We start from the raw sequence: 21,692 nt of genomic DNA, 5'->3' as shown, positions 1-21,692 counted from the left end.
CCCCCCTTTGAGCTCATCAACTCACTGAACTGGAAGAAGTCTTCAGCGGCAGTCATGGCGCCATCAAGTGGCCATCAACTGCTCCCCAAAATCTGGCGGGTCGCTAGGTAAAATTTCGATCCTTTTATATTTGTTAGTTGCCCTTGTCCTAACTGTGCTGTTTAGATTCGCCTTCGAAAAAGCAACCAGGGCCGTCAAGTCTAGAGTTACAGAACCAGTTGAACCTGCTCGTCTTGCTTACCAGCCCATATATTCTCGCATATCCCGTCGCCAGCCAGTCAATAGGATAGCTGCTATCCGTCAGACGCAAAGTCGTTATTATTCCACTTCAAACGTCGCTGCTCGCTCTGTTAGACGCGCATTCCAAGCAACAAGAATTGGCGCAGCGGTTAACCGTCTGACTACACGAAGTCCCTTCGCATCAACCCTCCGACCCAATCTCACAGGTGGTACACTATGCCGAACTGCTGGCGGATATGCACTCGGTGCGGGACGTCTTGGTGGCGCGAGATACTTCTCTAATGGCCCGGCGTGCCCAGCACAAGTTGTTCAAAATGTATCCGCTGGAGTTCGCGCCTTTTGGCTTTCGGGCCAGAGAGCCAGGTTTGATGGGGTAGATCAAAAAACTGGCCGGAAGCAGTACCGGACAGTAACGGTTCTCCAGGATGAGGCGGGTCGCAGAATGCAGGGAATCCCTCGAAACGCCCCTGGGTCTTACATTGATTTTAAACTGTCCCCAACGATCACTACATTTGCGCGCTTGGCATCCCTACAAAAACCATCCGTTGCTGATACTATTGAGTCGGTTAACTTGAATACTGACAACTTGATGGACTTCCTTTCCATCGACTTCGCTCGTGCGTTGAAGGATTTTGCCGCAGTTTTGAATGATTTGAAGCGACTTGCGACACTAGGAGACTTGCCGTTATCGCTCCACGATCAATCTACCTTACGGGTACGATTTCCCGGCTGCGATGTGGAATCTGTCGAACGCTTATGTGACGAAGTAGGCGTTCAAAGAGGCATCATCCGCCAGGATGAGGATTTTGAGACACGAAATGGAACTGAAATGGCACTTTTGTTTCCATTTGCGCCCAGCCACGTAGAATCTGATCCAGAACTGTTTTCAGTCGCTAACTACCGCCATAAATCTCCCGATATGTTGAACTGGCGCCATATGATGCTTTCCGAGGAACTGACAGAATCCTCACCTGGTATAACTGGCCAAGACTATCATTTTTTGGGAAATGACGAATATAATCCATGGAACTCTTCTCGAATATCGTCAGGGTACTCTAGCATGAGCATCAGCGAGTTAGGTGATCGCGCCCTTTTTCCCGACTTGGCAGAAACAGCGTCTCCTGCCGCTAATTTTTCTCACTACGGCGGTTTCCAAGGGATTTTCAACTTTATTGAAGAGTGTGATCGAGCGAAAAACTAACCACCCACGGCTTCCGCAGCATTTTTTCATTTATTGTTTGTTTTGCTAGTTTTGCTATTTTTTCTGTCCAGAACTATTTTTCTATGAATACTAGTATCTTATACCAAAGAGTGAATATGCCAAATATATCCAACACCTGAAATGAGAGTCTCCTATTTGTAACTTTGATTCACATTAGTATTGGTTTCTCGTGTAAAATCAAATATTCAACATTCTTCAGAGTGGCTGGAACGTGGTAGTGTGTATAAACGCTCGTGTGCGTGGCCCCAAGTGCCCCGCCCTATATGGCAACTCGGAACTCAGACCTTGGAACATCGCACAACCTACCTACCAAAGCCCCTTGAATCCACTTTCATAAGATCCCTAGGCGATTTCGTGGCCCATTTTCTTCACTACTATATACTCATATCTTAACCAGCGGTATTACTTTCGATCCACTTCGCCATCAGGTCGCTAACGCCCTAAAGCACATGACATCTCGTATGCCTACCGCTAAGGCCATCACCCACCGTTGGTAGGGATATCGGACACCCTTCTAAGAACAAGCGAGACAGAGAGAGTGTGAGAGGAGCAAAAGACATGGAGGAATTCAATAGTGAGACTGAAAGCGACTACACAAGTTACTGGAGAGACTGGGTGAGTTTGTGATCTCTTTTAACCTGATTGTAAAAAGCTCACTTCGGTTTTGCCCTCCTTGAAATCTCTGGTGTGATACCGGCGTTCTTTTTCCTGTGCTATCTGTTGCATGGACTGGCGAACTTAGATTGAGGTTTTTCGGGAGAGCGCAGTTCGGTTCTGTCTACACTTGCTGGATATATCGCATTGCTCTGCAACTAGAACAGTAGCGATAGAGACTAGTCGGAAAATGAGTCGTGCGATTTGATGTGATGCCCTTCGATCTGTGGCATACGCATTTGGGAGAATATATGACTGGAATGTGCCTTTTGTCCCGCGAAGGGCGTCCAAGTTGGAATGTTCATTGCTGCTTTTGTTAATAATATGGAGGGGAGAACAATTATCACCGCCTCGTCGGACCGTGGACTCGGCTAACTCCTGTTCATTCCTATATCCACAGTTCATTTCATCACGAGGAAACGAATACTTTTGTGAGATCGACGAAGAGTACCTGACGGATCGATTTAACTTGACGGGCTTGAATAACGAAGTTCAGTATTATCAATATGCCCTCGATTTAGTGACGGATGTTTTCGACCTCGACGCAGATGATGACCTGCGAGAGCAAATCGAGAAATCAGCTCGACATCTCTATGGACTCGTTCACGCCCGGTACATTGTCACAACACGAGGGTTAGCCAAAATGGTATATACACAGCTCAGTACTAACCCTGAGAGGTCACCAGGCTAAATGCTAACCGAAAGCCATTTATAGTTGGAAAAATACAAGAAAGCTGATTTTGGTAAATGTCCGCGAGTCCTCTGCAACCAACATCCCCTTCTCCCTATGGGCCTATCAGACCTACCAGGCGAGAAATCGGTCTCCCTCTACTGCGCCAAATGCGAAGATATATATAATCCGAAATCATCCCGACACGCCTCTATCGATGGCGCGTACTTCGGCTCATCATTTCACAGCATCCTCTTTCAAGTCTATCCTGCATTCCTCCCCGAAAAGTCCCTACGTCGATACGACCCGCGAGTCTTTGGATTCCGCGTTCACGCCAGTGCGGCGCTGTCAAGATGGCAAAATCGAAAACGAGATGAGATGAAGGTCCGACTACGGAAACACAAGTTGGAGAATCCTTTTGTGGAAGATAGGGAGTTTGAGGAAGATGAGGACGATATCGCTAACTCGGGGATTGGGGAGCTTGATGGCAAGGTTCCCGCTGCCATCGCTGAAGGGGGGAGGGCTGTTCTTGACAAGGGACGAATGGATATTGGCGCTTGATGTAAACGAATGAGAGATTGATTGATGGATCAGCCATTCTTAATGGAGGCGTTTGGGAGATTGAGGAAGGATATGACTTGGAGGGATAATCAATGCATTTCTAATTTTAGAAGGGGTTCTTTTTTTCGTGTGATTTCCGTTTTAAATAATAGGTGTGTGCTTCCAGCCAGGGCAACCTTTTCTTGTTCCATGCAATTTTGTTAGGGCATCCCCGTATAGTTCTCATAATTTGGATCCTCTGTTTTGTTGCTGATTCACACTGCTCTTTTGCCTATCCTCAACAGGACTCCAGCTCTTTGCAATATCTCTCTACTTCTAGTTTTTGTTGATTGAATGGAAACCCTAATACCATGCCTCAGAAGCTTTGCATTCAAGACTGAGAGCGGAGTGTTGAAAAGTGACTGGTTTTGACCCTGATCAAGTTCAAACTCGGCAGTCAACGAGCTTGATTGCACAATAATACCTTATAGGTCATTCACCACGGGCTGCATGGGCATGTACATGAATGTGCATACATTGGACCTCTTCATTCCACTTCCTATGAGACCGACACGGTCGATCACTTCGAGAACCTGCTTCAGTATAGTTGTGGCAGAATTATTGATACTTGGTATGAAAATAGAACCCTCTATAATGGCACTAAGATCATTCAACAAGATCCTACTAAGAATTAAAAGGTAAAATTGGCAAGAACTGGAGCAACGAGCCACGTTAGCTACCTCTCAGGATGCAGGCGTGAGGTACGAAAACAATATCACAGCCCATGGACATAATAAATCCAGAGCCATGGAACCGAACATATATCGAACAATAAGCGACAACAACCGCGAAAATCTTTCAAGGGTTCCTGGGTGGTTTTGCTTTGACTTTACTCTCCATGGTCTGCGCGGTCTCAACACAGCTAAATCAATTTCAAAAGCACTATACGGTCTTTCTTATTTAGCTGGGGGGGCTCGCTTATTGGGGGTGGTAAGTGTCCCAGTACGTGGAGGTTAGGCTCTGCAGTTGGATCTGATACGTCTCCAACAGCATCATAGCCATGGGAAAAAGGCCCTGTATGCTGACACATTCACCACGAAACGAAAACCTATATTTGTCTATCTCGCGCGTATCAGCGTTTCGAAGAAACAGGAATCTGTGAATGGGGAATTACCCCAGAGTTTTATGGAACATTTGAGAATATTAATTTCTAAGTTGTTTTCAAGGATGAATTCCGTCTCTCCCCCCAACAACCGTCTTCATGGAATATATATCCACAATGAAAGAGCTGTACTGTGAAAATGATCACCTAGAAAGTTTGCAAGATTTTTGTAAGGGTTTAGTTGAAATTCGCCTAGCCTTGCTTGAACTTAGCGATATTCACCTGAAAAACATGATAGCTCTAGAGGTAGCGGCAGGAGCAATCTGGATTGATTTTGACAGGGCACAGACTTCCATAGACAGCTTGGTGAAGACAACACGGGCGCGTTGATTTGGAGAAGCGCCTTGTTTCTGAAGTGGATGAATTCATGGGTAGTGGGCTGCCTCCCCCCTCAGCGCACGACTTACATCTTGACTTAACCTGTCTATAACATAGGAAGCTGATTATTTCGAAAACAGACGAACAGAGGTTCTCAATATTGCCGTTTAGGTTGACGACTCAGCTTGCGGAAACAAGATAACAATTCCAATATAGAGGCCCAAATGTCCTAAATATAGCCAGGACGAAAGTCCTCAGCAAGCATGGAGAAGCCGAGAAAATCCTCCTAATTGAAAAGCGAGGCCATGAAGAGATTACGCATATTGCTCCCTTGGTAACATGGACCTTATTCACTCCTGGTATTCTATGAGCGGAGCCCATGGAGCTACACCCAATTGATGTATCAGCTTGGAGTTGTGAGATCAGTGGCCAGCCAAGGACGAGGATTATTTATGATCCTATTAAGATTTTCTATCGGCGCGGTTGCGTGCAAATATCATTTGACCTTCAGTAATTAGGATTTAGCTGGATGATTTGAGAAAAAACAAAGCCCAAATGAAGAACTGCGTTATCAATGCAAATAATAATGAGCTGGTGGTGTGGGTTAGGGTTACCTTAGTCACATGTGTGCGATGAATATAGGCAAGGTCTAACGCCTTGACAATAGCGGACAACCTCGTTCATCAGCTTACTCTCGCCCACCTCATCCATGAAGCACGTAACAGGCGAGTTAAGAGGTGTTTCCAATAATAAATACTATATCGGCAGGAAATTTACACTCATACTCATTCCGCCTTTGAAGATTCTAAACTAAGATCAGTCATGGACAGAGATCCAGTTGAAGCTGACATTCAGCATGATACTGACTTTTCATAGGCAGTTTGTCCTCAAAGTTCGACCATCTCTCCTTTTAGTGCAACTCCATGTGGTGGTGTACGCAGAATCTATGGGCATTCACCTCACGAACTCAAAGTGTTGATATCAAGATGAGCATTGAGCCACAAGCATATGTTATCCTGGACGACTAAGCTCGAGCTCCACCCACAAAGTAGAGTGCATCAGAGCTCCGCTCGTCACAAAGACATTTCCCAATTATGTTTTGAAGCAACTTGAATGGTCCAGCCAGTTTCACTTAGTAACCCTCCGTCCACAATTTTTCTGACATTCACTGGACCGCCAACGGTCGAGTGACGTGGGACGTCGATATCCTACATATGAGACACTCGTATTCACGAGGTGTTGTTTGCACAAAATGTGAAACATACGTAGGCACTGCGTTTGACATTGCCTAGCCCCTCAAATAAACTTGTTGTTCGTGATACAAATAAGCGGTGAATTATCTCTTTTGCTATGTCGAGTTTTTGATCCAGAATTCGAGGCTTCCAGTATTTCCGCTGTCTATAATCGAAATTCACACATAAATACTCCAAATATGCATGTTACTAAGCCTTTCGCCCTCCTCCTTGTCAACCTTGCTGTCGCAAGTATGCCGTTTTGTCTCCTTTAGAAAGCATTTTATAGTCTTGAGCTTTGAGCGTTCAAAGACCCTACAAGTTTCCCCATGTCCCTCTCATCAACAGCCGTATTTGTGGCATCCTTCCACTAACATAGGTTCTTCCGCTCTTTCAGATGCCACAGGATGTGGTGACGCTCAAGCCTGCATTGGGACAGAGACTTGCATCACCGTCACCCGGACGGCACCGACAAAGACAACCATAACCACTTGCGCTCCTACACCCACGTGTTTACGTATATACCGTTAGTATTCCAAAAATCGCTATTTTGTTGATCATTTCCGCACGTAGCGCATCTTAAGAAAGACCCGCTAACAAATCCTCTCAGAGGGTTGTACATCTGGAGGGGGTACCGAATTTTGTTGCTCTGGCTACTGCGCGGCTACCAAATGTAGGCCGACAGACCCGAAGTGGCCGAATTGCCAGGAGGACATGGGGTATTGCGAATGTGATTCGGAATGCTGCTACAACAACAAGTGCGTCGATAACTTCTGCCGCAAGCCTTGATAATTCCTGTGCCCATCTGTCGCTTGGCAAATTGAATGAGACTGGATTGAAATAGATGGATTGGTTGCAAATTGCCTCCTTATTATTTTCCCATATATTTTGCGTGGAATGTTAAATCTTGTCTTCCATACTTCTGTCGCCGAGAGAAAATTGATACCGAACTTGCCACTCTTTTGACTGCGAGTATTGTTTTGGATTTCGATCATTAATCATACGAGTATGTACCTTCGAACTATGGCTAAATGAAAATTTCTCTGGCAAAGAGGGAAATGGTGAATGTTTCTTTGAACAATGCTTCGCAAAATCAAAGTCACAATCCATCGCGTGTGATCCCCTGACAGGAGCAACGTAGGACAAAAACGCTATTCTGCGCGCAAAATTGTACTGTACATACGTACATTGCATTGAGGCTGTAGGGCTATCGCCTGCTATCGTGTGCAATTGCTAGAATTGTTGGCTAATGAGAAAGATGAGAAAGAAGCACCTCTCTCTGTCATAGACGATAAGCTCCTGTCCCCGCTGTAAAGGTCACTAGGGTATACCATAAGCAAGACCCCACTTGAGGAATTTGTTTTACTTTACCCAGATCTCATGTTCTCCGTTGCCATTTATCGTTCATGGGCAACAGGACAAAAGAGGGAAACAGAAGCCATTCAGCCTTGTAGGCTGCATCGAGGTCCCCAAGAAAAAACAGGGTTTGACATCCCTGATCCGTATGCGCGCTTTCGACCTGAACAAGCTGTCATCGGACGCCTCAATGACCTCGTCTGTGATCTCACCGGCTCCACTTCTACCATACCAGGCTTTGACACCGGGGATTAGTAACCTGGCATTGGCTGTTCTTGATTTAAGCAATCATCCATGTTGGTTGAAGGCAATAAGTTTTCCTCAAACCCATGTTCAATTCCTGAGTGTTTTGCCTGGTCTATAGACGGTGTGGTCTGGAGGTGGAGCCACCGCTCGTATATTCGGCTTAGCTGTGGGAAGCTAGCCAAGAAAATAACTAGTGCAAGGCAGAGGACGAAATAGAATGAAGATCTCGAGCTCGAGATACATACGAGGTTTATGCAGAATTCGGTTTAGGGCACCAAAACAACCACTGCTGAGGCCCAACCAGTTTTTTCAGCTATGCCAGGGCAAGGCAACCCCCAGAGCTCAGTTCTCCAACCTCCGACCAAACAAATGCCGTCAAAACCGAGCCACACTGCCTGGGGGATGATTGAAATCGATCTCCCACGCTTATCCCGCAAAATGGTCAAATCAAGTAATGTTGTCGTTTCGACATTTGCTGGTACCAGGTTTTGTCCAAATTACAGCATGCCAGTTCGTTTTTCGTCGATATATAAATCTAGCCATATCACGAGGAATATGAATCCAATATACCATGTTTCTGGGTCTCATACCCTCCAAGATTGTTCCTCGATTACTTCCTCCCTTATCGTTTAATTCCTTGTGTGTCTGCGGATATGCAGAAATTGTTGCAGCTAGCTGCTGCGCTTCTCCTCTCGGGTCTTCCAGAGGCCCTTTCCGGCCATAATCACACTTCTTGCCGCTGCAAACCTGAAGAGAAATGTTGGCCCTCGCCTCATCAATGGAAAGCCTTGAACGAATCTGTTCACGGCAATCTTGTTGCTGTTAGACCTGTCGGTAACGTATGTCATGACCCGACTTATGATCCAGAGGCATGCGCGAGAACAAAAAACATTACGCATAACTCCTTCTGGAGAGTGGAACAGCCAGGCGCAGTTCAATTCACCAACTGGGAAACCTGGCTCGCTCGCAAGGAGAGCTGCTACGTTGACACCCCGCGTGGTGACGCTTGCGACCAAGGTCGAGTATCGCTGTATTCCGTTCTTGTCGAGTCGCCTTCGCAGATACAGAGCGCTGTCCGTTTCGCACGAAAACACAATCTTCGGTTGGCCATTAAGGCATCTGGTCATGACTTTCTCGGCAGATCATCTGCGCCAGACTCGCTGCAAATCTCAACTTACCGAATGAAAGACATTATTTTCACCGACGACTTCGTGCCGAAAGGATGTAAAACGGGCGGGAAGGGATCTGCTGTTACCCTCGGAGCTGGAGTGGTGCTAACTGACTTGTACAAGGCTTTATCCAAAAAAGGGGTTGTTGCTGTTGCAGGTCTAGCTCATACTGTGGCCGCACCAGGGGGTTACATCCAGGGTGGTGGCCACTCACCTCTCGGCCCGTGGAAAGGGATGGCATCAGATAATGCACTTGAATTCGAGGTTATAACTCCAAAGGTATGGTTCGTTGGTCATTCATCCCCAACAAAGGAGATGCAGAACATTCTGCCGTGATATACCAATTTGCTGGAAATGCGGCTAACCAAGTATATAGGGAGATCTTATCACCGTCAACGAATTCCAAAACAGTGATCTATTCTGGGCCCTACGAGGTGGTGGAGGAGGGACATTCGGTGTTGTTGCCAGCGTCACAATTCGAACATGGCCCGACCCGCCAATGGTACTAGGGAGTGTCAATATTTCCACCTCGCTCGATAACAGCAAGGGTTACTGGGCTGCTGTAAAGGAATTGCATGCAGCTTTGCCGGAATTGAGTAAAAATGGAGCTTCAGGATACTACTTCATTGTCCCTCAAAGCCCTCCACTGCCCGACATTGGCTCCGTCTCTGCTGTCGTTATGGCTTTGATGTTTGCTGACCAAGACGATCAGGCCGCTGTCGAGCGCCTATTGCAGCCATTAACCGCAGCCGTCAATAAGCTCGACAATGTTACAATATCCACCTCCACCATCGCCTCACCAAGATCCAACGAAATGATTGTCAGCTTGCTTCAAGGAGATGCTGATGACACCGGCAACGCAATCGCAATTGGATCCCGTCTAATATCTCGTGATTTTTTGGTTTCATCAGATGGACCCGCAAAGCTCTCTGATGCTCTCTCACGCCTTGATTCCCAGCGTGGGAGCGTTATCACAGGCCACCTCGTGGCCGGCGGACAAGTTGCCAAAAACGCTGGAAAGGTCAACAGCGCGCTGAACCCGGCATGGAGGAAGGCGCTGACGCACATTACTTTCGGTTACTCGTGGCCTTCTAGTACCCCATTCCATGAGCAGCAGAAGATATATGAGAAGATTACGAAGGTTGAGGTTCCGATTCTCAGGTCGCTGGAACCTGGTCAGATGGGTTCCTACTTGAATGAAGCTGATTCCCATGAGTCGGACTTCCAGGAATCCTTTTGGGGTGAGAACTATGAGCGGTTGTATGCCGTTAAGCAGAAATGGGATCCGACTGGGCTTCTCATATCCCGTCGAGGTGTGGGAAGTGAGGACTGGGATGATGATGGGTTGTGTCGTGTTAACTAAAAATCTATATATATATCCGTGAGGGTTGTGAAGATAGACCATATTTGCCATATCTTTTGGTTTTCAGGATTGCAGTTGGCGGGGTTCCTGTTACCCACCATCCTATTAGTCCATTACTATTCTGAATACTTCCGTAGGATACATTTATTATTTATCAACTTGTTTATAAACAAACAATAACTAGTTAGCACAGTTCTACCTGTAGACATACCCCTGAGAGCCCTATTAGTTCAGCATAATATATGCTGACGACACTAATATTAGTGGGCTGCTAACCAAAATACTGGGATCTTTCGTGGCTTTTTCGCGTTTCAATTTACGCGGGCGATCGATTTACCCAGGAATGAATTTTTGAAGCTCAAAAAATTGGGAATATATACAGCCTATTATGTATATATCTCGCTTCTGCTTTTCTAGAATTCACCAGCGCCACGCTGGTGGTAGAGGATAAAGAGAGCCGCCGCAGCTTAGTAATATGTTAATCATCCAGTGAAATCTCACCCAGAATTTTGGTTAGTAGTAGGGCAGTCATACCTGCGGAGCATTGACGTGCGGAGCATTGACGCGGGCCATATACTTATTCGGCTTCATTGAATACGGTTCGGGATATTTATACAAGCCGGCGGGCATATCTAGTTTTATCTACTACGTAGTTATTTATAAACTAATTTTAAATCAGCATTGCAGGGCAATCTGCTGTGGTGTGGTGTATCACCCCACTTCTGCTTCAACCCGCCTATAACCAACTATAATTGTCGAAAGGTGCGCTTCGAAAGATCAACTTGGACACCGATTTCCCCCAATTTGAACTACATCTTTTGGTCGTAATATTATTTCCGTTTTCACTAAGTCCGGACATATCCAGTCCTATACCCTAACGGCCAAGACGATGGGAATCACGCATATTGTCTGCTTTCAATTTAAAGCCGATGCGACTCCGGAGGCTATTGATGAGGTATGGGTAGTAGAGTGATGCTTCTACTCCTAGAAGAGAGAGCCCAGAAAGAAACTCATCAATTTTGTTGAATAGACCTGCTCGAAAATGCTGGGATTGAAAGATGCCTGCATTCATCCTACTCACCAAAAACCCTACATCAAATCTGCAATGGGCGGCAAAGATATCTCAAAGGAGGGGCTCCAGGTATGAAAGTCGACATTCTTAAAATGTGGTGGACCTTTTCGATCTATATAATTCATTTTTTGTATTCCCACCCCAGATTGCCGAAGTTGAAATTGACAGGACCTTCACTAGAACGGATTTACGCATGCATTCGTTACTGAATTTGAGAATGCCGAAGACAGAGATTATTACACGCAAAAAGATCCCGCCCATCTGGCATTTGTCAGTAGCCTATCAGCGATGATCGAGAAGGTCCATGTCATGGATTTTGTCGACGGGGCCTTTTGATTGTGAAAGAAGTATCCCATATGCGGACGCTGAGAAAGGCTAAAGCAAATTGAATGAACAATGTGTTAGAGTTCTGGCATTCATGTGGATAGATATGTGATTTTGGTACATAGCATTTGAGGCTTTGCCCACTGGATGCCGTCGGGGAACTAGAAGACCTGGCAGTGCTTTTTGACCAAAATTTGAGTCGCTGTTAATTTGTGATCTAACCAATTGATTTCCTCCTTTAGAGAATAATCTCCATTCAAGTCAGTGCAACACACGAGAGCCGTTTTAACTTCATTGCTGTGCAAAACCTAGCTCCTTGTTGTGGTCACACATGGTCACAGGTATATATGGCTGCGCACAATGGGTTGGGGACACAGAAACCGAAAGGAAAGATCGTGAAGTATTGCAAATATCACTCTTGCATTTCTTGCTCTAAAGGACTCCTTAAAAACACGAAATCCATTCTTGCGACTGATAAACACTATTTTTGGGAGAACGCAATGGCGACTTGAGAGATGAATGGTTTGGATAAGAGCCCGCCTTACGATGGAGACGCTGTCCGCTTCAATGTCGAGACCAGCACAAGGCGGACAAGCAAAATTCTGCAAGCCGACCGAGAGCCATGCGCCAACATGGTGTAACTGTAGATCGGCAGGGCTGAAGTTACAAAAGGAGCAGTTCTTGAGGTGGTTGGTTGAATTAAACTCCTGGATATACTGCGTAAGTTAGTTTCACCCTCTGGGGAACGAGGTATTTCCTTTTTTGTTTCCCATCACCGGTCGCGCTCGTTAGTTATATTTTCCAAGCCTCGAATTTGGTCTTAAGCTTTTCGTGCGCCGTTTGGATGGTAGTACAGCTGAAAATAACTTTTGAGATATAGGGAGATGCGCCGGGAGAGCGTTCGGTTATTTGAATACTACCAGACTAATTTAGGGTAAAATTCCTTTCGTTTCGCCCATTTCATTTCATTTCATCCCTTTTCCGCGACAAAGAAGGTGTATCTTGTCTGGGTTTTAGCAGCCGGGTGGTATCTCACAATCATTCATGGCGAAACTTGAACTTGCATACAGATTGCAGCCGGGAGGGGTGCAGCATCTAAAATAGAAACCGGGGACGAAGCCCCTTGCTCAGATCCTAGCACAGCCTTGGCGGCAACCTTCTTTGGATGTTCTTCCACGCATTCCAAGTTGCGTTTCTCGTATACCAACTGTTCGGCCACGTCCGCTGGGCCAGGGTCCCAGCGGACTGCGTAAACAACGCTATTGTTGGCAGCCGATGTGTGGTATTTGCAGCTCAGCCTCTCACGACACATGGCTGCTCTGATCTGAACTTGCGTGTCCAGTTGACGGGCCACAGAAGTACAGCACAACTGACAGAATTAGACAATTAGGCTGCCTTCAATGCACCCCTGCAAGGAGCGAGCCGCCAGTTAAGGCTCCTTCAGGGTGATCGGAACTTGCCGTTCGGCGATCCGACAAGCCAGAAGACGCTAAGAATGTTTCGTCATGATCACCTCCTATTCGGGAGGGACAGACGGCGGGAGCAAGAGGTATGGCTCAGGAATCCAGCTCCGTGGAACCTCCTTTTCCATAATTGGAAAACCGGATCGTAACGTAAACCAGCAGACCATATGGGGCTGAGGCGGTTCGAGATGGGAAGTTATTAAGTCCTGGAAATCGCATTTATGATGCCTTTCTTCCCTCCAAACAAGATCCCAACCCATTCTCGCTTCCCAATGTTTTGTAGATTCGCAAGCATTGGGCTTTGTTACTTTGTTCCTCAAGCATCGCTTTCCCTCGTGTGAAATTGGTGTGTTTTTGCCCCGCTTATTCGGGATGAGTACTGGGAAACATTCCGAGTCACCACCGCCCCGGGCCACAACTGGCTTCCCACCCCAGTGTCATACCTGCCGAAAGCGAAGGGTCCGATGCGACTCATCACGCCCCGCCTGCAATAAGTGCACCGCCAAGGGTGTTGAGTGCCTGGGATATAGCAAACAAAAGCCTCTGGTCTGGCTCCAGGGGGGAGGAAACCAAAACCAATATCTGGCCGAGGGAAATAATTTGGAGCCGCCGAAGAGGAAGAAAGGGAGGCCGAAGATTATAATTGCAAAGGACGATGCGAAAGAACCAATAAAGTCCCCCGACCTGGAGAAAGATGACAGATCTGAGGTACTGGAGCTTGTGGAAACCGCTTGGGGTATGCAACAGCGCAAGACCAACCCGCACATTTAATCCTTGCCCTCCGCAGGCACACATAGTAGTTGGCGTTTGGATACTAATACTTGTTCGGATACTTAGACATTTCAAATTCACTAACCAATTTCGACCATCAGCGTGTTCCTGAAGCCTGGGACTTTAAATATCCGCTAAATATTAAAGTGGTTGTTAGTACCATATGGTACTGTAAGTGTCGCCCGATGAGCAGCCGATTTCTACTGCTAACTTTGGGTACAGTCAATAAATATATATACCCCGAGATTGATCCAATAGTTTACTACCAAGATCTCCCAACAATCGACCCCAAAAGCTGGCAAGATGACGTCTCCAATTTACTGTTTAGTATACTCGTCTCAGCCGTTGCAACTCATCAAGCTATAAAATCGCAGCAGGACGAACATATAACCCTTGGCCGGGAGATTTACCAGTATAAACAGCAGGCTTTTCGCAGATTAAATTGCGAACTCAGGAATCCTAAGACTCAGTTAGGGGATATAACGCTAATTTGTGTATTGACATTACTGTTAGTGGAGGTAAATGGTGCACTTCTTTCTAACCCACGTTACACTTTATACTAAAGCCATTCCTTGTTAACTTCTATCCTAGACCCAGCAATCAGCCTATGGTGAATGGTTCGCACATTTTGAAGGTGCAACGACGATAATCGGATTGAAAGGGGGTTTAAAAGCCGTTCTTGAACGGTGCCCCATATTGAAAAGTGCTCTAACATGCTACTTAATGTATGTATTCTGGTGGGAACTTTTTAAACTCAGTTTTGGCCGTGTCCAAAAGCCTTTTTTTTTTGTTTCATTTTGTTGTTTTCTTTCTAACGCATTTCTCCCAGAGCGGATGTCCTAGGTGGCACTACATCCCGGCAGGTATTATCCATGGACGATATTTCCAGACAGCTAGGATACGTGGGAGATCTATCTCACATTTTCCACAATGGCTCGGAAACATTTGTCCCTTTCCCAAACGAACTTTTTGAGTGTGTGATTCAAATAAACTATTACCGAACGCTCTCCATGGACGCTATTGGCACAAACGGGATGCTAATGGATTTCGGAAACGACATACAATCGCTGCTTCAGAGGATTCTTTCATTTTCTGCGGCCGGGTGGGCGGACAGCATGACTAAATACTATTCTGCGACATCAGTCGTTCCCCACGGAGACGCCGCGGGCGAATTCATACAGCCAGATCGAAGCCACTGGCTCCAAATAGCCGCTATTTATCAATCTGCAGTCCTTCTATACTGCATAAGGTCTCTTGCTCTGAACTTTGAAGGCCTCATTCTCGCCTCGTGCGCTTCAGATGCAACTCCAGATATGATATCCTATGTCACTGTTCAAGATATTCAGATTGTAGCACGACAAACGCTCTCGGACAACTTGGGCAAAATATTTACCCCAGAATCTGATCTACGCCGTCAATCTTTGGCGCGAGTGGTTACATGGCCGCTGTTCGTAGTTGGGATTGAAGCTGGTGACGATTTTGAGGACGCATTGACCTTACGGGAGTTTGTGACTAGCTCATTCATGAGATTGAGTAGAGCCTTGGGGACCTTGAATTACCGGGATGCAAGGGCTTTCTTGGTGAGCGAATATAATCGTCGGGACAACATCAGGCATGCTGGAAACTCCGACTATCAATGCTGGTGGAATGATGTTTTTGAGCATCTGCCAGATAGATGCGCTTTTTTTATGTAGATGGAAGGATTGTAATTTTCATGGACATACCACTTCCCTTAGATTCTGCCATTTATTTTCCAAGGATTGTACAGATCGCTTCTCAGTTATAAAAATATAGAATCTCTGTTTCCAATTACTCTATTTCACGCTACCACTACGCACAAAAAGGGAAAACATAGCATTTCGGCATTTACCACCAGCGATAATTCCCGTTGCGGATCGTATTGGTAGCGCAATGAACCTCGCCGCCCCAAGTGTGATGCGAATTCCAATTATCCACGAAATTGACTTTGAAACCCAACCTACCATAAACCTCCGATACCGCATCTGCCATGATATCCCTGCCATCAACAACTGGGCCCCACGGATTAGGCGCCAAGTATTGTGTACTACTAAGAACTTGGCCGTTGATCGAAGCAGGATACAGCGATCCCGCCAACTCGGAGTTATTATTCCTCTCAGGCCTGATCCCGCCATTTGGTGGGAACGTGAGGCCAGTGCGGAAAACGGCAGGTACACCGTGTATGTCTGCATTTGTGATGCCAGTTTCACGTTTTAGAAGGTTGACGGTGCCTCTGATACTCCTGGCAAAGTTGGCGTTCGCTTCTATGATTTGGCTTTGTGAAAGGAGGTCATCGATCGTGTAGCTTGGTACCCCATGAAGGCCCCAGGGAATCCCAAACAGATCAGAAGGGTTTCCCTCTGTATCATTTTGGCGCGAAAAGGCCCGGATATTGCCATAACCGGCTGACTGAGTCTTTCGTAATATAGCTAGGCCTGCCTGTGGATCAGGGACGAGCATGGCCCATCCGAGAGAATTATTGGCAGGAAGAAATTGGAGCATCTCGTCGACATGTCCGACCGCAAGCCAGTTGGTATCAAGCAGCAGAGGATCTTGAATTTCTTGTGCCAACATGTATTTCAAGATATATGGCTTTCGGGCCCCGTGAGTGCCTAGAACAATGCGCCCAGCTGTGTAATTTTTGCCGTTGAAATTGTGGGGTGGAATAGTCTCCAAATTGCCCATGGAGTTGATCTCATCACGCGATCCCCCGCGGTCTTGGACTGCCCCTGTACCGGAGCCACGTAGGTATTCAAATACTTGACGCCCAGCAACGCGGTCGTCTTGAGCGGAACGTATCATGACTTGCAAGGTCACTGGTCCGGATGGACCAGGCATGCTCGTGTAACCTGGTTCAAAAAAGTCCTGAGCCCAAATGTCATCAGACGCATTGAACTTGAAGAGTGGGTAATTGACGTCCATTTCGGCAAGAGAGGCTTCTAGAGCAGACACAAATTTTCTTTGGAAAAAGTTAGAGGTATCATTTCCGGCAGTGGCGAAAATTTGCTGAACCGATTGAGAATGATGGTAAGTTAAAATTGGTGCAACCCGCAGCTTCACACTGTCGGCTGATATCTTTCCTCGATCGTGAACTGTAAAGTGAACATTAACTCTTCCATCCCATCCACCTGGCCTCCTGGTGTCCCTAGCATCGATGCCTAGGTTTAAACCAAGTTGCAGCTGGTTCTGAGTAAACTTGTGATCGTTTTGTGTGATTAACCATTCCGACCCCTCGCGACGGAATATACGAACATTTTTGCGTGCTGTTGCGTCTCCAACTGACACAGTCCCATAAGCGCCTGGAGTTAATCTGGGAATAGGCACCGTTCGAAGATGTGCCATATATCGATCGGACCGTTGGATGTCATCCGAAGCATCATTACAAGCAGCAAGCTTCTCATTGGACGGAGGGCTGCCGCGCAGTGCCAGTTTAGAACACCGTCGGCCAGTGTCACCGATGTTAGCAAGAAATATTGCCCCGGCATGGTTTGAGGAGCTCAGCTTATGAGCTATGTCCGTGTTTCCATCAAGATCAACTCTACCATCACGGTTACTATCGGCTCGAATGTCGGCTCGAAAACAGAGACCGGTGTAGGAAAACAAAGCTGCCATCTGTTAGCAAACCGTGAGTAACCAACCTATATCATTGTCTTCCGTTTTCGTACTTACCAAGCATTTGGTGCAAGCTCAGCGACCAATGCATTGTAGATTAATCAAGTCCCCCGCTTTTTAAATCAGAAAGTATTGAAAACGGTAGGTGAGGGCAACGGAAAGAAAACGATATGAATGCCCCCATTTCAGTCTCCCCATTCATTGAAAATGGTCATCCCTTTTATATCCTGTCAACTCTTGCTATCCACGACAGTATATCAGGGCTGAGTGGACAATGCTTGGTGCCGCTAACCAAAATTGGGCAATATGCAGCAACTCCAGATGAAGCTCCAAATTTGGTTGGACGTCAGAGTCTCAAGACAAATCGCACATCACATTCAACAAATGCCCAAAATCGGCTTAAACTAGAAATATTTCCGCAAATTTGCCTGTGTGGGCGAGTGTGTAGGCGAATGCCCATCAATCTGTCGTGGGCTAAAAGCTGAGGATTCTCGGAAATGGTTTCCTTTACTGGGTAAATTTCTCGTAAATAAAGGTACACACTGGATAACACTTCTGCTAAGCACAGAATGGGCCTGGTACAGCTCCGATCACTGCTGAATGGTAGACTGAAAATGGGAGCCTCCAGGTCAAAAAGGCAATATGAGGGTAAAATGGCGAGAGTGACTGGGCGAATGCCATATATTAGCACTTTTGCTTTTGGGTCAACACCAATGAGCGCTTTATCATCAAATATTGATGGATCCCAACCGCAGTTTGGCAATGGAGTTTTGGAATGCGATTGGAAACTTTTGGGCTAAGACCACATCTATGCCACTCAACGTTGGCTGACAGTGAAGGAACTAGTAGTTTAGCCTTGTCTCCCAGTGCTGGGAAATGCGGTTTGCTACCGAAATAAACCCGAGAAAGAGTTCTGTGGAGTTAGATATATTGTTGATCTGTTTTCATTATTCCTTTCGCATACTAGATTCAACCTCACGCCGGATGGAATAAATTTTTGTCGGTGCCGTTCGAGCTCCGTATGGTGGCTTTCGGGGCAACGCTGTGAATTAACGGTCCTTGAGTAAATATACCAGTGCTCTTTGTACGTTTTGAATTATAGAAATCACGATTTCTCCAATCGTTGCAGCTCAAAAACCGTCTTAGCAATAACCTGAGCTAATTCATCCCCTTTACTCCAGATCTCATCATGGCCATGTTTCAGGTCATCAAGAAGGAGTAAATTTCTAGGAAGTCCTCTGGTACCCGCTGTTCTCCATTTACCTATCACTTTGGCCATGGTTCTTAGCTGTCCCACGTCAATTAATTCATCGGCTTCAGAATGAGCTAACACAGCCAACCTGCCGTTTGCCCACCAGTTTTCTATACTTGTTTGTCCTTCCACTCTGGCAGGTGAAACTCCATCCCATAGTTTTTCATCAGAACCGAAGGCAGCTTTGATGAATTCTTGGTAAATGACGATATCTTTAAAAGTATCACGGAGTGAACGCAGATCGTAGATTCCCGCAACACCCACTATTGCGATTGGCAGCTCTATATTCATCTCAGTGGCCTCACTGCGTTTAGATTCTGCATTTAACACACTTCCCATCACGGTTTGAAAGGCAAGAGTAGCGCCACAGCTGTGTCCAACCAGAATATACCTTTCTCCAAACTCGAATTTGTTCTGTAAATACGCGATTGCATTTCGTACATCATTGAGGTGGTCGGGATGGATTGCGCATCGCAAATCTGTCGGCTCAGTGGTGGTGGGGTCTTGGGGGAAATTGGGGTGGGCGGACAAACGATAGTCGATTGAAGCAAAAGCAGCGACCCTTTGTAGAGTCTGGGAATCGCAATCGGATGCAAGAGCATCAAGCGTGGGCTCAAAAGAAATGGATGTAATAGCCGGGTCACGCCACGCGCCGCCATGGATATAGCTTTTTCATAGATAGGATAAGCAAAGAGAATCGGATGAACTTAGATGATGGTGTTTGGGGATAGGGAGTAGTGAGTATACATTATCCAGACACTTGACGAGGGGTCCGGTTGTGGAAGAGAGCGAGGATAATACACAGAGATTTCCTGGAGGATATTTTTCTGCCCATATCGATGGGTTTCTCGATGGAATTCTGAGCCCTGACATGATGTCATTTTTGAAATTAGACACCTTCAATAGAATAACTTAGTGTTTTCTGACACTTTATGTGGTTGATACTAGTAATTGAAAGTTGATTCTTCCAACTCAAATCGCAACTTTGAAAGCCTCACCTCACACTAGACCTAATCGGGCTCAGCCTCTTTGACGACCAAAAAACCCACACAAAAGCAAGCTTCGTCGACAAAGGCCACGGGCGAGCAAGCAAGATCCTTGAACCACAGCATCATCCTTTTTTTTATTATTCAGTTTATCTGGTACCTATCGCTGTCGCAAATATGGCGGAGTATGTATATTTTCTCCTTGTTTTGTGGACTTTCACTAACCAGTCGTAGGAAAGATGCTACACTCAAAGCGGTCCAAGTGGAAGCGCTGGTAAGAAATTTCTATGTCGAGTTGGCGACTGCGAGGCACGAGTGTGAAGCTTACATGTGGCTCAGGTTGTGATGAAAATCATCAAACATAGCTCCCAGGCCTTCCCTACTATCGCAACCGGATCACTTGTCGGTATGGATGTGCGAGGGACACTCCAAGTCACGAACTGTTTCCCTTTCCCAGTTGTCGATATCCCAACCGAGTCCCATTTCGATAATGCTTCCCAAAATTCCGCTGCTGTTGCTCCGCGCGCAAAATCGAATACAGTTTATCAGGCTGAAATGATTAAAATGTTGCGGGAGGTAAACATTGATGCCAATAATGTCGGATGGTACACAAGTGCAAACATGGGGAACTTTGTCAATTTGAACGTCATCGAGAATCAGTATTACTATCAGAAAGAACTGAATGAGCGGACGGTGGCATTAGTTCATGATATTAGCCGTAGTTCTCAGGGCGCGTTGGCACTTAGGGCTTTTAGACTATCACCCCAGTTTATGGCCGCATTCAAGGACAACAAGTTCACGAGCGAACAGTATGACGCTGCCACCACTTCCTCCGATGGTTTCTTATAGAATCAGGGTTAACTAACACTTGCTTCCATCGATCACAGGCTCCAGAAATCGAACCTTCGATACCAAGACATCTTAGTTGAACTCCCCGTTCAAATTCATAATTCCCACCTTCTCACATCCTATCTCCACCAACTCCCAACCCCCACTCCTTCAGAACCCTTGGATTTCCCTCCATCCCTTGACGCTCTGACCTCTGGACCTTACTCCTCGTCTTCTCTGTTGACTCCCAACTTCGACAGCCTTTCTCTGAGCATTGATCCATTCTTGGAGAAAAACTGCGATCTACTCCTCGAAAGCATCGAAACTCACCACACCGAAAACAACAACTTCCAATTCTACCAACGATCTCTTGCACGCGAGCAAGCCAAGATTGCACAATGGCAGGCTAAGCGCAAAGCCGAGAACGCCACACGTACCCAGCTGAAGCAACCGCTGCTACCGGAGGATGAATGGCAGCGACTCTTCAAACTTCCCCAGGAACCCAGCAGGTTAGAGACATTGCTGAATACTAGACAAGTCGAGCAATATTCGCGACAAATCGACGGTTTCGTGGCTGCGACAACGGGGAAAATGTTCGCCGTCAAGGGCAATCTACTTCCAGGTGAATCCCAGGTTTAACGTCTATGCATTCGGCTTCTATACCTATCTTTCTTTCATTGTGATGATGGGATGAAACCGTCTACGGAGCTTGAATTTTCGTGATTTCGGAAAGAAAAACATAAACAAAAGCTTCATGGGTCTTGAATTGTAAATGATTGTATGGCGTATCATTGGGAATTTTCTTTGGTGCATCTATTTGTCGGCTGTTCGTTCCCTTTGAGCCGGTTAATTATGAGTTTCTGTAATTCTTTTGATATTCCTTCTCCCGGATTTCCACATGGTTCCTGCGTTGATTCCATACTTTAACCTGCCTAACTACTCGCAACGGAATCCATCTGGATGAATATATATCATGTTCTTGTGAAGATTTTTCGGACTCACTACGGAAGCATAAATGTTCCGGACGACAGAATGAAATAAAAATATTTATTAAACATGAACATATGTCAGCCTCTCCTACATATCTACCTAGTTTGATCTGATCAAGGCTCCGTCCAACGATGTGACATCTACCTGATCCGAGATTTCAAAGAGTCTTGAGAAAAAGAAACAACGAATATTAGGGTCAATAAC

At 46.1% G+C, this 21,692-nt stretch overlaps 10 protein-coding genes across 10 annotated transcripts; 8 read left to right on the top strand and 2 right to left on the bottom strand.

The window, feature by feature from the left end:
- Nucleotides 1-31: 31 nt before the first annotated feature.
- HCBG_03291 (uncharacterized protein) lies at nucleotides 32-1,608 on the top strand (the record flags this gene model as incomplete). The annotated part of the gene is made up of 2 exons (XM_045430340.1): nucleotides 32-107; nucleotides 166-1,608. 2 exons carry the CDS (start codon nucleotides 55-57, stop codon nucleotides 1,439-1,441), a joined length of 1,329 nt encoding a protein of 442 aa, XP_045288483.1.
- Nucleotides 1,609-1,775: 167 nt separating this feature from the next.
- Nucleotides 1,776-4,004, top strand: HCBG_03290 (casein kinase subunit II beta; the record flags this gene model as incomplete). The annotated part of the gene is made up of 4 exons (XM_045430339.1): nucleotides 1,776-2,077; nucleotides 2,517-2,762; nucleotides 2,832-3,499; nucleotides 3,632-4,004. The coding sequence occupies 3 exons, from the start codon at nucleotides 2,021-2,023 to the stop codon at nucleotides 3,345-3,347; spliced, it is 819 nt and encodes a 272-aa protein (XP_045288482.1).
- Nucleotides 4,005-4,133: 129 nt separating this feature from the next.
- On the top strand, nucleotides 4,134-5,785 carry HCBG_03289 (uncharacterized protein; the record flags this gene model as incomplete). The annotated part of the gene is made up of 6 exons (XM_045430338.1): nucleotides 4,134-4,316; nucleotides 4,377-4,402; nucleotides 4,787-4,813; nucleotides 5,023-5,165; nucleotides 5,474-5,543; nucleotides 5,683-5,785. 6 exons carry the CDS (start codon nucleotides 4,134-4,136, stop codon nucleotides 5,783-5,785), a joined length of 552 nt encoding a protein of 183 aa, XP_045288481.1.
- A 453-nt stretch (nucleotides 5,786-6,238) lies between these two features.
- On the top strand, nucleotides 6,239-6,827 carry HCBG_03288 (uncharacterized protein; the record flags this gene model as incomplete). Its single annotated transcript, XM_045430337.1, has 3 exons — nucleotides 6,239-6,290; nucleotides 6,328-6,564; nucleotides 6,649-6,827. 3 exons carry the CDS (start codon nucleotides 6,239-6,241, stop codon nucleotides 6,825-6,827), a joined length of 468 nt encoding a protein of 155 aa, XP_045288480.1.
- Nucleotides 6,828-8,293: 1,466 nt separating this feature from the next.
- On the top strand, nucleotides 8,294-10,172 carry HCBG_03287 (FAD binding domain-containing protein; the record flags this gene model as incomplete). Its single annotated transcript, XM_045430336.1, has 2 exons — nucleotides 8,294-9,088; nucleotides 9,186-10,172. 2 exons carry the CDS (start codon nucleotides 8,294-8,296, stop codon nucleotides 10,170-10,172), a joined length of 1,782 nt encoding a protein of 593 aa, XP_045288479.1.
- Nucleotides 10,173-11,061: 889 nt separating this feature from the next.
- On the top strand, nucleotides 11,062-11,580 carry HCBG_03286 (stress responsive A/B barrel domain-containing protein; the record flags this gene model as incomplete). Its single annotated transcript, XM_045430335.1, has 3 exons — nucleotides 11,062-11,127; nucleotides 11,203-11,313; nucleotides 11,425-11,580. The coding sequence occupies 3 exons, from the start codon at nucleotides 11,062-11,064 to the stop codon at nucleotides 11,578-11,580; spliced, it is 333 nt and encodes a 110-aa protein (XP_045288478.1).
- A 534-nt stretch (nucleotides 11,581-12,114) lies between these two features.
- Nucleotides 12,115-15,329, top strand: HCBG_03285 (uncharacterized protein; the record flags this gene model as incomplete). Its single annotated transcript, XM_045430334.1, has 10 exons — nucleotides 12,115-12,288; nucleotides 12,449-12,472; nucleotides 12,707-12,926; nucleotides 12,984-13,117; nucleotides 13,353-13,767; nucleotides 14,061-14,320; nucleotides 14,394-14,527; nucleotides 14,646-14,665; nucleotides 14,946-15,272; nucleotides 15,319-15,329. 10 exons carry the CDS (start codon nucleotides 12,115-12,117, stop codon nucleotides 15,327-15,329), a joined length of 1,719 nt encoding a protein of 572 aa, XP_045288477.1.
- Nucleotides 15,330-15,402: 73 nt separating this feature from the next.
- On the bottom strand, nucleotides 15,403-17,523 carry HCBG_03284 (arginine deiminase type-3; the record flags this gene model as incomplete). The annotated part of the gene is made up of 2 exons (XM_045430333.1): nucleotides 15,403-17,425; nucleotides 17,490-17,523. The coding sequence occupies 2 exons, from the start codon at nucleotides 17,521-17,523 to the stop codon at nucleotides 15,669-15,671; spliced, it is 1,791 nt and encodes a 596-aa protein (XP_045288476.1).
- A 1,014-nt stretch (nucleotides 17,524-18,537) lies between these two features.
- Nucleotides 18,538-19,565, bottom strand: HCBG_03283 (arylformamidase; the record flags this gene model as incomplete). The annotated part of the gene is made up of 2 exons (XM_045430332.1): nucleotides 18,538-19,351; nucleotides 19,432-19,565. The coding sequence occupies 2 exons, from the start codon at nucleotides 19,563-19,565 to the stop codon at nucleotides 18,538-18,540; spliced, it is 948 nt and encodes a 315-aa protein (XP_045288475.1).
- A 202-nt stretch (nucleotides 19,566-19,767) lies between these two features.
- On the top strand, nucleotides 19,768-21,553 carry HCBG_03282 (eukaryotic translation initiation factor 3 subunit 3; the record flags this gene model as incomplete). Its single annotated transcript, XM_045430331.1, has 4 exons — nucleotides 19,768-19,855; nucleotides 19,905-19,944; nucleotides 20,010-20,479; nucleotides 20,558-21,553. 4 exons carry the CDS (start codon nucleotides 19,848-19,850, stop codon nucleotides 21,135-21,137), a joined length of 1,098 nt encoding a protein of 365 aa, XP_045288474.1.
- Between the last annotated feature and the right edge of the window lie 139 nt (nucleotides 21,554-21,692).

This window comes from Histoplasma capsulatum (genome assembly GCF_000150115.1).
Source record: "Histoplasma capsulatum G186AR genomic scaffold supercont2.4, whole genome shotgun sequence".
Classification (NCBI taxonomy): Eukaryota; Fungi; Ascomycota; class Eurotiomycetes; order Onygenales; family Ajellomycetaceae; genus Histoplasma; species Histoplasma capsulatum.
The sequence above is the reverse complement of the archived record's forward strand: the minus strand, read 5'-3'. Positions and strand labels throughout refer to the sequence as shown.